This window comes from Octopus bimaculoides, chromosome 3 (genome assembly GCF_046866305.1).
Source record: "Octopus bimaculoides isolate indiv1 chromosome 3, ASM4686630v1, whole genome shotgun sequence".
NCBI lineage: Eukaryota > Metazoa > Mollusca > Cephalopoda > Octopoda > Octopodidae > Octopus > Octopus bimaculoides.
Window position 1 is genome coordinate 25,036,303 of NC_142930.1, and position 12,590 is coordinate 25,048,892.

The 12,590-nt window shown below is 36.2% G+C and overlaps 1 protein-coding gene across 2 annotated transcripts in view; it reads left to right on the forward strand.

Annotated features, from left to right (window-relative positions):
* Positions 1-1,854: 1,854 nt before the first annotated feature.
* The window catches only part of LOC106878292 (sodium/potassium-transporting ATPase subunit beta-1-interacting protein 2), a 207,879-nt gene continuing 197,143 nt past the window's right edge, over positions 1,855-12,590 (forward strand). For both annotated transcript variants that reach the window (XM_089348690.1, XM_014927475.3), the window contains exon 1: positions 1,855-2,372. In XM_089348690.1, the coding sequence (XP_089204816.1) occupies positions 2,304-2,372 (69 nt within the window). In that variant the 5' untranslated portion in view covers positions 1,855-2,303. The remainder of the gene's footprint in view (positions 2,373-12,590) is intronic.

The following is a 12,590-nucleotide window of genomic DNA, read 5'->3' on the forward strand; positions in this document are numbered from 1 at the left end:
GCTTCTTTAAGGGTATGTAAAACTGGATTAACTTGATTTTTACTTTTTGTAGAAGACAATAGGGTGTGATTTGAAAGAATTCGACTGCTATGTCTACCATGTCAAACAACCACGTTGAGACGCTGTCGTTGACCCTAAATTCTCATCAGTTGACATCCCTGCCCACCTTCAGGCCATGCTGTTGACAATACAAAATACACTGACAATACAAAAAGTAGTCCAGACACGTAAACAACGTATTAAGAAAAAAGTTTTCTTTTTTACACTTCATTATTATTTTCCTTAGTAAAATTGTAATGGGACACGCTATTGTCTTCATGTTTTTGGAGAGGTTTAACTGCTGCTGTGCTACCGCTGTTAATGATACTACTATTACAACTTGTGTCACCCTCAGAGACTACTACTAGATATAAAGCCACGTCGTATAATCTCTTTCTCTTCTCCGACGAGGGGCACTGCCCAAAACGTTACTCTTCATCATCTGTTTCATTGCACGTCGACCCTGTTCTTTTGATTTTCCACAAAACGATCCATGTCAAACATAAATACACACTCTCTCACTTTCTCTCTCTTTCTTATTTTTCACTTACATAATAACAGTTACTTTTGGACTTAGTACAAACGTCGTCTGTATTGAGGTTATTATTGATTAACCTCATGTCGACTCTGATTAACAGACCTTTGATCTAAGACGTTTCAGTAACTGACCATCGTATTTTTTTTTTGTATATCAAAGACTATATTATCTAATGTGTGCAGTAAGGGTTTATTTGGAGAAGATTTGGCTGCTGTTTCTAAGTGGTGATCTTTCAATTATGAGAAGATTGCCGTCAAGCCGGTCGAACAATCAATCACGTAGAAGCATCTCTGTTGGCTCATAGCAGCAGAGTATATGAAGTAGCTTCAACCGGGAAATGAAACTGCATTCTCGACCCTGACATGCCGGGAGTTTATCTCTATGCTCCTACAGTCGCCACTTCAGACTTAATTTATGGTTATAATTTTTAACATGGGCACAAGAATAAAAACAGTGGATTTAATCAGTCTCACTGATTTTATCAATCTGGTGGGGCGGAAATGTAATGTCGACCTCGGCGGAATTTGAACTTATGTTTCAAGTTCAAATTCTGCTGGGCGGATGTTTTGGGCTGTTTCATTTATGTGTTAATACGCCGGTAGGGTTACTCTTGAGAGTATGTATGTGTAGTAGAAACACACCATACAGGACGGGTAATAAATGTGTCAACAACCAACTTGTTTTGTATTTGTGTATCAGTAAACGAATATTTCTGCTAGCGAACACACATACACACATTTATCCTACAAATAGTAATAAAATGTATAGCCAAGTATTATAGTTTAATGACATGAAAAATATTTCTATATTTTGTCACCTGAAGATTAGTTTAGATTTCCTTGTCTATTTGAGGTACTTCGATTCCCACTATGTAATTGAAGTTAATCATATCAAATTTGTTATTATCTAAAATATTGATGTTTTTTATTTACTAAGTACCAAACGTCGTATTTTGGTGGGAGAGAAGTTGAGGTGTTCATGCATTTCCAAAGCGTATGAGTGTCATAAATGAAGTGAGTTGGATGACAATGACAGGAATCCGAAACCCTGTTGCGTGGTTTTAGCGTACCACAAGATCTACGGCTGTTCGCCTGTCTTCTGAAACAGTATTTATTGAACTGAATTCTCAGGGTAAAAAAATATATATATGCAGATATATTGGTTGCTAGACAATAAATATAAATATAAGTTAAAATAAAGAAATAATTATGCGAGAAATTACAAAGACTACCTCAGAATCGAGACCTACTTTTTGTTTTTGTTTTAGGCGGAAGGTTATACGGTGTAACGTTATGCTTTTGCTAATGTTAGTTGTCAATGTGCAAGATAAAGAAAAGGAAAAGAAAAAGTAAAGGAGAGCAAAACCTGCTTGACACTTGGCTGATGCAGGAGAAGCTTGGTGGTGATATGGCAGCGGCAACTTGTTACACACGTTCCGCTGTTCGTTTCTCCAATGTACATAGTAGAATAATAATAACAACAGTAATTACGATGATGTTGTTGAGTTGGTGGCACCAGTAAACCAAATATTGTGCTGAGGAACGAAAAAAAAAAAAGAAAGGAGAAAAACTATTTATACAACTAAACGAACAACAGCACCACAAGTTGCTGTTGATTAGTGTGTGTGTGTGTGTGTGTATATATATATAATTTTTTTTTCTCTGTCGTGTGACCGTCGCAAAGTGCTATTAATATTTCCATCTACCTTTTTCCTCTTTACATCATCATGGGTAGTGGAAGGTGTTCTTTATCGCCGACCAATACGGCAATAATGGTCATTTTTGTCCTACAGCTGGTAAGTTATCACATTTTTTTTAAAGAAAATTTCTTTTCCATATTACTCTTTTTTTATCATTTATTTTAGTTGTATTATTTATTTCGTCACCCCTCCTCACTCAAAAATACGTCTAACCATTCATTTATTTGACGGTAAAACCCCCTTTTCACAAAAAAGGTGAGGTGACAACCGACACGCATCCATCCACTACTGACCTGTTTGTGATAGACCGTTTGTTTAAAATAATAGAGAATAATAATTTTGACTGTTTTTTCACTGTATATCGTCTTTTGTTTTCTTTCTTGTCCCACCTGCCTTGCTAAATGCTAAATAATAAATTCTGTGCGAGTTTCATTATAATATGCACGTGTTTGTGTATATGTGTGTGCAGGTACACACACGAATGTTTCCGCCTATGAAAACACCCATTCATATTATGAATATATATATTCATCCTTGCGACAAAATCTTTCAAATAATGAAGTCTTTTTGTGAAAATGTTTTCTTTGATTTGTCCCAAAGACAAAGGCAACACAGACATACAATAATAATAGTAACCGTGTTTCATTTTACCGATGTCCGCAACTCGGTTTCGATCACCGGGCGAAACAATTTCCCTTCAATAACTTACCATCGCTCTTAAAAGAAAGGCATGCATGTCACAACGACCATGTTCACCCTCGACTACTTCTCGGATCGTTCCTTATAAATTATTATATTGGCTATTATTTTTTTTTTAACAAGAGTTTATCTTCAGCCCACCAAGGGATTTAAAGGAGGTAGAGAAATTATATCAAGCGGACGTTAAAAAAACAGACGTTCAATTTATACTTAGTCCCACATTATTAGAAATCAAAATTTCATACTTCAGTGGGTAACGAAACTTTATTTTAAACTGTATTTCTGTTTATAAGAAAGGCATGAGTGCAATTTAATCTTGTTCCTATTCCCTGTAATGGGCCTAATGTTTAACGGATCCATTGAATTTCTGGACCATTTATTGTGTATATTGAGTCCTCCTTTCTCTCCCATTTGTAAATCCAAACGTATTTGAGAGAGATGGTTAAAGGGAGAATGTTTTATTCCTGCATAACTGTAAATACTCGTACCGCATTTACAGATATCACAATTACAGCATGCCGTATATTTTCTTTTGTTGAACATTTTCGTTATTTATGAAACCTGGCGAGAAAGTGAGAGGGTGAAGGACTACCTTTCTGAACTGCGAAGTTATTGCTGGTATGCAGGAATAGTATGACACTGACCAGTTTAGTGGACAATCTCACATTTGGTCTCTCCATTTACCTGATGTTGTGTTGTTGATAGCAACTCACTCACCTAGGTATGCTTCCTCTGTGGTCACTAAGTAAAACCTTTCATGTCCTGTGTTACTCGCCCACAGTGATAGTAGTTATGAAAATGGTTTCTATAAATAGCTTCAGAAACACCTACAATTTCTTTGTATTCGGTCCCGTTGTAGTTGTTTAGCCCTGTGTCGACGCTGGTTGATTGACTTTTCAAAAGCCTGTGACAATCCTGTCATTTATTTTTATCACATTTATCATAGCCACCAACACAAAGTCTCTTCACTTTATTTACATGGCTTTGAGAAAAGCATAAACCTGATAGTCTCTGCCTCCTTCTCTCTCTCTCTTTAATAACGGAAAAGAAATTGTAAATTAACGACTAATCGCCTGACGAGCTGAAAACTCTGGTTTCGATTTTTGGTGGTAACCATATTACCTGTGTAGCTTATAACAAAGAAAGGTATAGATGTCACATAAAACCATTTCCTTCTCTTTTGTTCATCTGAAAGTATGTGTTGAAATTGTCATTTCAATGAAAAAGAATATAGTTTAGAAAAAGTGAATACTAAGACTATAGTGGAGGTTGAAATCGGTAAATAATTAAAATATAGGCATGTACACTTTCTCAATATGTCATTGCACCAAGGGGAAACTAGTGTCCTCTTTCAGCAATTTTTGGAACAGACCCTAAACACAGCATTACCATGGCTGCTTAAGTAACAAATCAGTATTTCCAGGTAGAACAGTAACCCATTAGCGCCCATGGTCCTTTTTTTTTCTTAGATATCTTTCGTTAGTCATCAAGACTGGAGTGTCTTTCAAATATTGTAATAGAATTTTTTAATATATTTAATATCAGATAAAGTTGTATAAAAAAAAGATTTTTGGTAATAAATAAAAAAAAAATTTGGGCACTAATGGGGTTAACGTTCTGTCTGTTGATAAAGTGCCCCTTCTAATGTTTTAGAAACAGTTGTCATGAGATATGTCCATATCGCGACTGTCCAAACATCATAGGCAGTAGATTATTGATGTGAGAGAAATGGACAAAATACCTGCGGTGTTTATTTATAGATGCAACCCTCTTCGTTCTGAGTTCAAATCCTACTAAGGTCGATTTTATCTTCCATTCTTATGGGGTTGATAAACGTAGTAAAATACCGGCTCAGTTTGATGACACTACAATATATTTTTAGCTGTGTATAGAACTGTAATGGACCTATTCTTTTTCACGAACACAAAACATTTTGTAAGGCAGATTATATTGTGCTGTGATGTTCATAACTTCATGAGGAGGAAGAATAGGAAAACATTGGATGAAGGGAAATATTACATGAACCAATTCTATTAGAAACTATTAAAGGGCGTTTAAGAGAGAAGGATTGCCATACTTTTCTTTAAATTTGTTTACACACATTGTTCGTTATTATTTTTTTAATATCTGCACAATGCATAAGGTTTATAGTTTAAACAGTAAATAGGTTAGCATTAACAATGCAAACGAAATAATTTGACTTCAACAGGTGACGAAGCAAGTTTGCGGACTCGACTAGCCTAGTTGCTGACACTTGTGGATTATATTTCATTATCTCTAGGAAGTAGTTGTTAAAGTTTAACTGTTAGCTAGGTTAAATTTATTTGTATTAACGCTGCTGAAATTTTATTTAACGAATACAGATAACCAAAGCCGTCTTAGTAGCATCATTGGCCCTCGGGTAAATTTAATGCACTGGAGCCTATAGTTATTATTTATTGACAGCAAACTACAACATACACAGATCAAAATTCGGCCCCTACACCGGTGAGACCCCGAACAAACTGCCCATAGCGCTACAGATAATTGTTTTTCAGAGAAATATTCTGGAGTTAGGCGAAGAGAGAAGTGCTTTATCTTTATTTCGAATCTCTCTATTTAATACCCGCTCCAACTTATTGAGTAAACAGACACCTGATCAAAGGCATTCTAGGTATGGTCAACCTGACTTAGTACACTGTACCTGCACAGTGCACCTTGGACAACACTATCCAATGTGCCCTTTTCCTAAAGCCCAGGTTGTAATTTGAAGCTGAAGTGCTTGCAGCTTTATCATGTCAAGCGACTAGGTAGAAATTCCCTTTCTCATTAATATTTGTAATTGTCTCGTCTTAAATCGGCAAATCCATTACTTATTTACAAACACACACACACACACACACACATACAGAGAATCGTAACATTTTTTTATTCCGATTTTATAAACAAACACAAAAAAGGAGAAAAAAAATCCTTTATAGGTGCCGGGTAGCTTCGACTCACCCAATGTTTATAAAGTTGAATTTGATAATTTTTATTCAACCATGTGAGCACAGTCTATTGTGTATATAATGAAATATTTATTGACGTCGAGTGATCAAACGTACATGATTGTCCAACAGAGCCAAATACATGAGCCGGTTTCCAAACATGTTGTCTATAACGTCATCCTGAATTGCTAGAAATAACAGCTAAATCTCCCTGAAACCATTTTAAATAAAGATAGAATGTAATAGGTAGTGTGCTCCTCCAACTACCCAAATAGACTGCATGATCACAGCTTGAATATTTTTAATTATAGGTTTACTTGATCAAGGATGACCTGGGCAAAGCAACACTAATTAATGAAACGAGGAAGCTTCTACGCAGTCGTGCAACCTGCTAAAAATAGCAGCTAAATCTCGCTTAAGAACCGCGTTTACTCGATTACAATGCGATCTCGAAAGTAATGCAATTCCTAGTTTTGGTACACAAAAGTCTTTATTTTATCTCCGACTTTTTTTTACACTCGACTAAGCCTCAATTTTCTAATCTGATAACTTGCATTAAATTTCTCGCATTATGCAAGAATAAACAATGTAGACCCCCACTCCCAAGCTATCTTAAAAGGGGAACATGGTGAATGTGAATTCCTTCCCACAAAAATAAAACATGATGATAAAAGCTGGAATGCTTTTGATGTCATCGTTCGGAGCTGACCGATGGTTAAACAAAACCAACAATAACGTCATTCACATTGATTGCTATAAAAAAATTTGAGACTTTACGCCAAGAAAGAAATTTATTTTCTTTTTAAGCTTTGGGCAAAAAAAAAAAAAAAAAGTTACGCTTTTTTTTTTTGGTATATTAACTGTCTCCATTATTAGAATTCTTTTGTTACATTTCAAATAATATATTGATGTTTTCACAGTCACTCCACAGTAATTATAGAAAATATTCGAAATATTCATTCCACTAAAGCGATATAAAAGGCTGCGATGTGTCATTGAGTTCAAATCCTGCTGAAGTTAGCATTACCTTTTATCCCTTCTGGGATCGATAAAATAAATCTCCGGCTTGTATTCGAGGCGATATTGCTAACTATACTCTTCTCTTAAAATTTTGTTTATCGTGAACCTGTGTGAGAAATCAATAGTTTATGTAGGGGTGGGTGGAGGGAGAGGCTGGAGTATCAAGGGTATTGATCTAAAAGGTGGCCATTGTTTTTCAAAGCTTTTTTTTTTTTGTTTTTTTTCCTAATATTTAATTCCTGACTGATGGGTTTTGAAAATTAACGATCTTTCAAAATTTATAACGTCCATTTTCGGCTGTCTTCTACCAGACATGCTTCGCTGATTCCATTTCTTCGTTCGGAAAGGTTTGCTGATTTGACTAGCCACGAGTCACGTCACTCTTGATCGAGCACACCTATGATCAAAGGCATTCCAGCCGTAACCATCTCCCCTTTATTAAGCGTAGTAGGACTACACTGTATAATGTATTTTTTAAACTTTATTTGAGATGGTAGGGTGGAGTTTAAAGGAGATTTGACTGCTATTCCTTGCAGGTCAAGTAGCTTCTTTGGCAATTCCTTGATCAAGTTAGCAAACTGTCTCCAGTTACATGTGAAATTATATATATATATATATATATATATATATATATATATATATATATAAAGATTTTTATAGATCTTCATAAAACGTAGCCATTTCTATTGTTTATTTATTATTTTAATCTCAATTTTAATATCTTTTATATTTATTCAATTCTAATTTTTTTTTAAAGTCTTTAATAAATGCAATAGTGTGTGTCGAGGATGATTTCCTTAATATAGATCGAATTTCTTGAAATTATACATTTAAAAAACAGAACTGTTGTTTATCTTATAATATTATGTCGGTATTCTTTCGTTACATTTCGTAACGAAAGAATAGCATTATATCTATTACGTGTAGATTGCTATGCAAATATAGTGTGTAGAAGGTGGGAGGGGAATCTCGACGGTAATCGAATCCATAATCCCTGCTTACCATCCACCTGGACGCCACACGTCTTTGTTCTTGATTGTTTGAAGTGTGTGTAGTGTGTGTGTGTATGTAACACCGTGAAAAAAAAAAAAAAAAGCGTTGTTGTTTATGTTCCGTAACTTAGCGGTTCCACACGTGTGTGTGTGTATAAGAGAGAGGGCGAAATACTTCAGTATAGTAGACGATGTTATTCACCTACACAACGTTCCCTCATGACAGATAAAGGAGGATGGCGTCGTCTACTTATATATATATATATATATATATATATATATATATATATATATATATATATATATATATATATATATATATATATATATATATATATATATATATATATATATATATATATATATATATATATATATATATGTATATATATATATATTAATGTGAGTGTACGCGTATGAGTTTGTATATGTGTATTTTGCATACATGCAGTGTAACTATGATAGTATCTAAGATTTATGCTTTTATTGAATGTTTTTACTTCTCCAAATGAAAATTGTGCAATTTGCCCGGAATTTCACCCCTAAATAGGTTTTTTTCTGCTTTATTATTTTTGATGAAATTTCTTTCTTTCAGTTTATACATTCTTAGTTAATGATATTAATTTCCTCCCAATTAACCACAGGAAATCAATTTACTCTAGACACAAGTAAAAGAAGATTAATTAATTTGGCAAATTTATGAGCAGGTGGGTTTTCTTATTATTGTGCCATCCGTCCGTCGTTGCTCGAAGTCAAAAGTTGAAAAAGCTTCTTGCTCTAAACCCTTCAACATCTTTGTAGAAAAATTCAAGTTATAAAATGTAGTTACGTTTTGAACTGGTTACAAGTTTCCATAAAGCGCTTAATTGCACAAACATCTTGTGGTCAACGCCCAGCTGGATATGACAAATATTTAAATATACTCGGCTGTTAAAATCACTGGTTAAATATCAGCAGTATATAATTCTTTTTAATGTTTGGCACAAGGGCAGCAGTTTTGAGGGAAAGGGTTTGGTCGATTTACACCGTCTCCAAGTCTTAACTGGTACCTATTTATCAACCTCCGAAAGGGACGAAAGGCAAAGTCGACCTCTGCAGAACTTGAACTCAGAACGTAACGATTCAGAAGAAACGCCGCGAAGCATTCTGTTTGACAAGTTAACTCTTCTGTCATACTCGCCGCCTTTTCAGTGGTGTATAATAACATAAGCACAAAACCGTGGATTTTATTATGGAAGTGGGGTTGGGGACATGTAATTGGTTAACTCGATACTTGACGATAACTTGTTTTTATTGACAAGAAAAGCTAAAGTCGAGCTGGTTGGAATTTGAACTCTGGACATAAAGAAGATATCAAACTTAAATACTACATGACACTTTCTCGATTCTGCCGCCGTCAGCAATAATCTTTTCTACTCTAGGCACAAGGCCGGAAATTTTGGTGGAGGGAGCCAGTCAATTAGATCGACCCCAGTAATTTATAGACCCCGAAAGGATGAAAGGCAAAGTCGACCTCGGCGGAATTTGAACTCAGAACGTAAAGACAAACGAAAAACCGCTAAGCATTTCGCCCGGCGTACTAACGTTTTTGCCAGCGTCAGCAATAATAATGTCTCTTATTTAAGTAGAAGGCCTGTAGTTTTGAGGGGAAGGAATCAGTCGATTAAATCAACCCCATTAATTGACTGGCACTTTATTTTATCGACTTTGTAGGGATAAAAGGTAAAATTAATCGCAGTGGGATTTGAATTCAGAACACAAATGCTCGCAAAACATTTTCCCGATGTTCTAACGTTTCTCCTAATCTGCCTCTATATGTCTATTCGTGTTCAACATGCAACTTCTTTCGTCATAGCCACTAAATAGGAAAACTACCGACGCTTGCTTACCGAATGAATGTGGCAGAGCGATTTTCACAATGATCGCGGCCGATATCCAAATCCGTTCTACATGCAACAACAGTTGTTCAACATAACTCCACAAGTCAGTTTCGGTTGAATACTGAACAAATGAATGTGGAACTACATTGTCGCTCTTCGCGTATCTCTGTCGGCACCTTCATACCTTTAGATTTTAGTCGGCAGTTTTCTTCCCTATAGCCTAATAAAGTCCTCCGTTATAGACCAATGTAATAGACACTTAGTTTCTGCGAGAACTTAGTTACTCTTCCCTACCACCAATCATCTATAGAAAGCTAATGTGGAAGATCTACTGACCTCGTTGTCCAACAAGGAATTTCCTTCCCAGGTATCGAACTTGCTTAATTTTTGCTTTTGTTTCCACCTCGTATTCTTTTAGAGCTCTGAGCGCCTCGTAACATTACCATTACCTTCACTGATCCAGGATTGCAGCTCCGTCAAGAGATGAGTTGTGGAAAGACTTGCAAATCGATCACACCTGCTCATCAAGGTAGAATCTCTGCATATTCCTCAGTTTATGTCTACGTACCATCAGTCAGAGCATATCGAGCCGATTGCGCAGAGAGGGTTGGAAATAGATGACTCGTCCGACCAGTGAAACGTGCCCCCTTTCACAAGAAAAGTAGATGTTCTATTCTAGCCAAAGAGAAATTCAAACATGGTGTGGTACCTCACGATGCTTCGCCAAGATGGATTTACCCTCCCAGGCACCGAGCTGCAAATTCTCCAGCTTGCTTAGTTAACTCTTGCTTCCTTCAAAATCTCTTAATCTTTTAGATTAGTGCCAACTACCTCGACTTCCGTGGTGTCCGATACCATTATATTGGTGTCTTCCGTATATACCAACACGGCTCTCCTACGTCCCAATAGGAACAAAGTGCATCCCCCTAACACCTAGTTTTCGTAGTAGTGTTTCACATACAAACTGTGATTCAAAATTGATCCGATGTTCAATCCGATGCTTTTTAGTTTGACCACCATGTTGATGCTGCTGTACATTAAAGCGATTCAGCCTCTGAAAACGGCACTGAAACTAACTGCATTGAGAATCGACCCAATCGAAAGCTTTCGATTGATCCAAATCGATCAGTCGCACTGAAGTCGGGGTTGTTATCCATCCTCTCTACGATGTTTTGCATGAGAACGACTGCTTATTTGCATTGTAAATAAATATATACAGAAACAGTGCAGAGAGAGGAAACTGTACTGTGGTAACAAATTATAGCATTTAAATAGATACAGTCCAGCGAGGAAGCCTCTGTGTGGCCGTTCTTTTTACTAGAAATATCAGCCAAATCCGCACACACAAAAACATACCCGTCTATCTTGAAGGATGGGACACATTGAAAAATGTGGTCTTCAATACACCGATAATCACAGCTAGACGCTCTTTAATCGCTTGTCTATTCAAATAGGGCTGACCTGGTGTTAAACAGGAGAGGTAAACAAAACTCGATGGATTATCAACAATGAAAGTAGTTGGTTCGAATTTCATCCTAAACTGCCAAAATATAGATGGGCACTAGTCCATATAGTTATTTAGATAAAAAAAATAAATATATAATAAAGATAATAGAATATCGATCTTGTTGGTTTCGATAAGAATATGACCACTCTTAATATAATTAGTAATATCCAACAGGCAGGAGGCCACAAATCGTGATGTGGGGAAGGAGAACCAATTCTTGACTATCCAGGTTCATTTAGAAGCATTGATGGAAATGATAGTGTTGGTGACCATACAGATGGACGGAGTTCAATTTTTCACTTCACGGGCGGGAGAAAGAGGTTTATAGTGTCTAACTCCAGACTCACGGATCTTAGCATACCCATGTTTCTCAAAATCCATTTTTATCACTGCTCGCAAAGTGTCGATAGGCCCGAAACTTTGGTCATCGTTGCTTAGCTTAAACTCAGCGCGGATCGGACAACATATGATGAAAAACTGTTCCAGTGGCAACAACCTCCTCTTTTAGTATATCAGAGAACATGCATGGGGCCGCATGAGGCATGGCTCCGATTGTTGTGAAATAACACACCACAGATTCGGTTCGGATAAATCAACTCTGAATTATCGTTGGTTACAAGTGCTTCGTTGTAACAGCAGGAAAATATGACGCGTGCTCTAGGAAATCTCTCTTCTCACTGCTCAAATGATTTGACATAACTATTTATAAGCAGAGTGTAGGTTCTAGCGATGATTCAGATTAATTGTTTGAGGATGTATTAAGCACAACGTGATTAAACGTCAGATCCATATCCCGCGCAATACTCGGCCAATCAAAATACGAGGCTCAACCAAATGTTCCAAATTCACGTGATAGGTCAAACGACCAATCATTAAAGATTAACGTGTAGAACCTTATTTAAGGCTTATTGAACATAAAATGTCACAACAGAAACAATATAGAAACGAACTTAAGCACCCTCTGTAAGCGTAATTAATATAATAATTATGTATGGATGTGTATTATAATAATGGTTTCTTACAGAAGTACAACTCCACATATTTTGTGGGAGGCGAACAGTCGAATATATCTAGTTCTTGAATGGTAGTTTTTGCCGATCCCTGAAGAACGAAAGACACGTAAATTTGAGCTCAAAATATAAAGGGTTGTAACTAAACACCGTAAGGAATTTGGCCCAGAGCTTCATCGAATCTGCTGATATATATTGTCTTTGCTTATCTATTTTCGAGTGAAAGACTCTGTTATA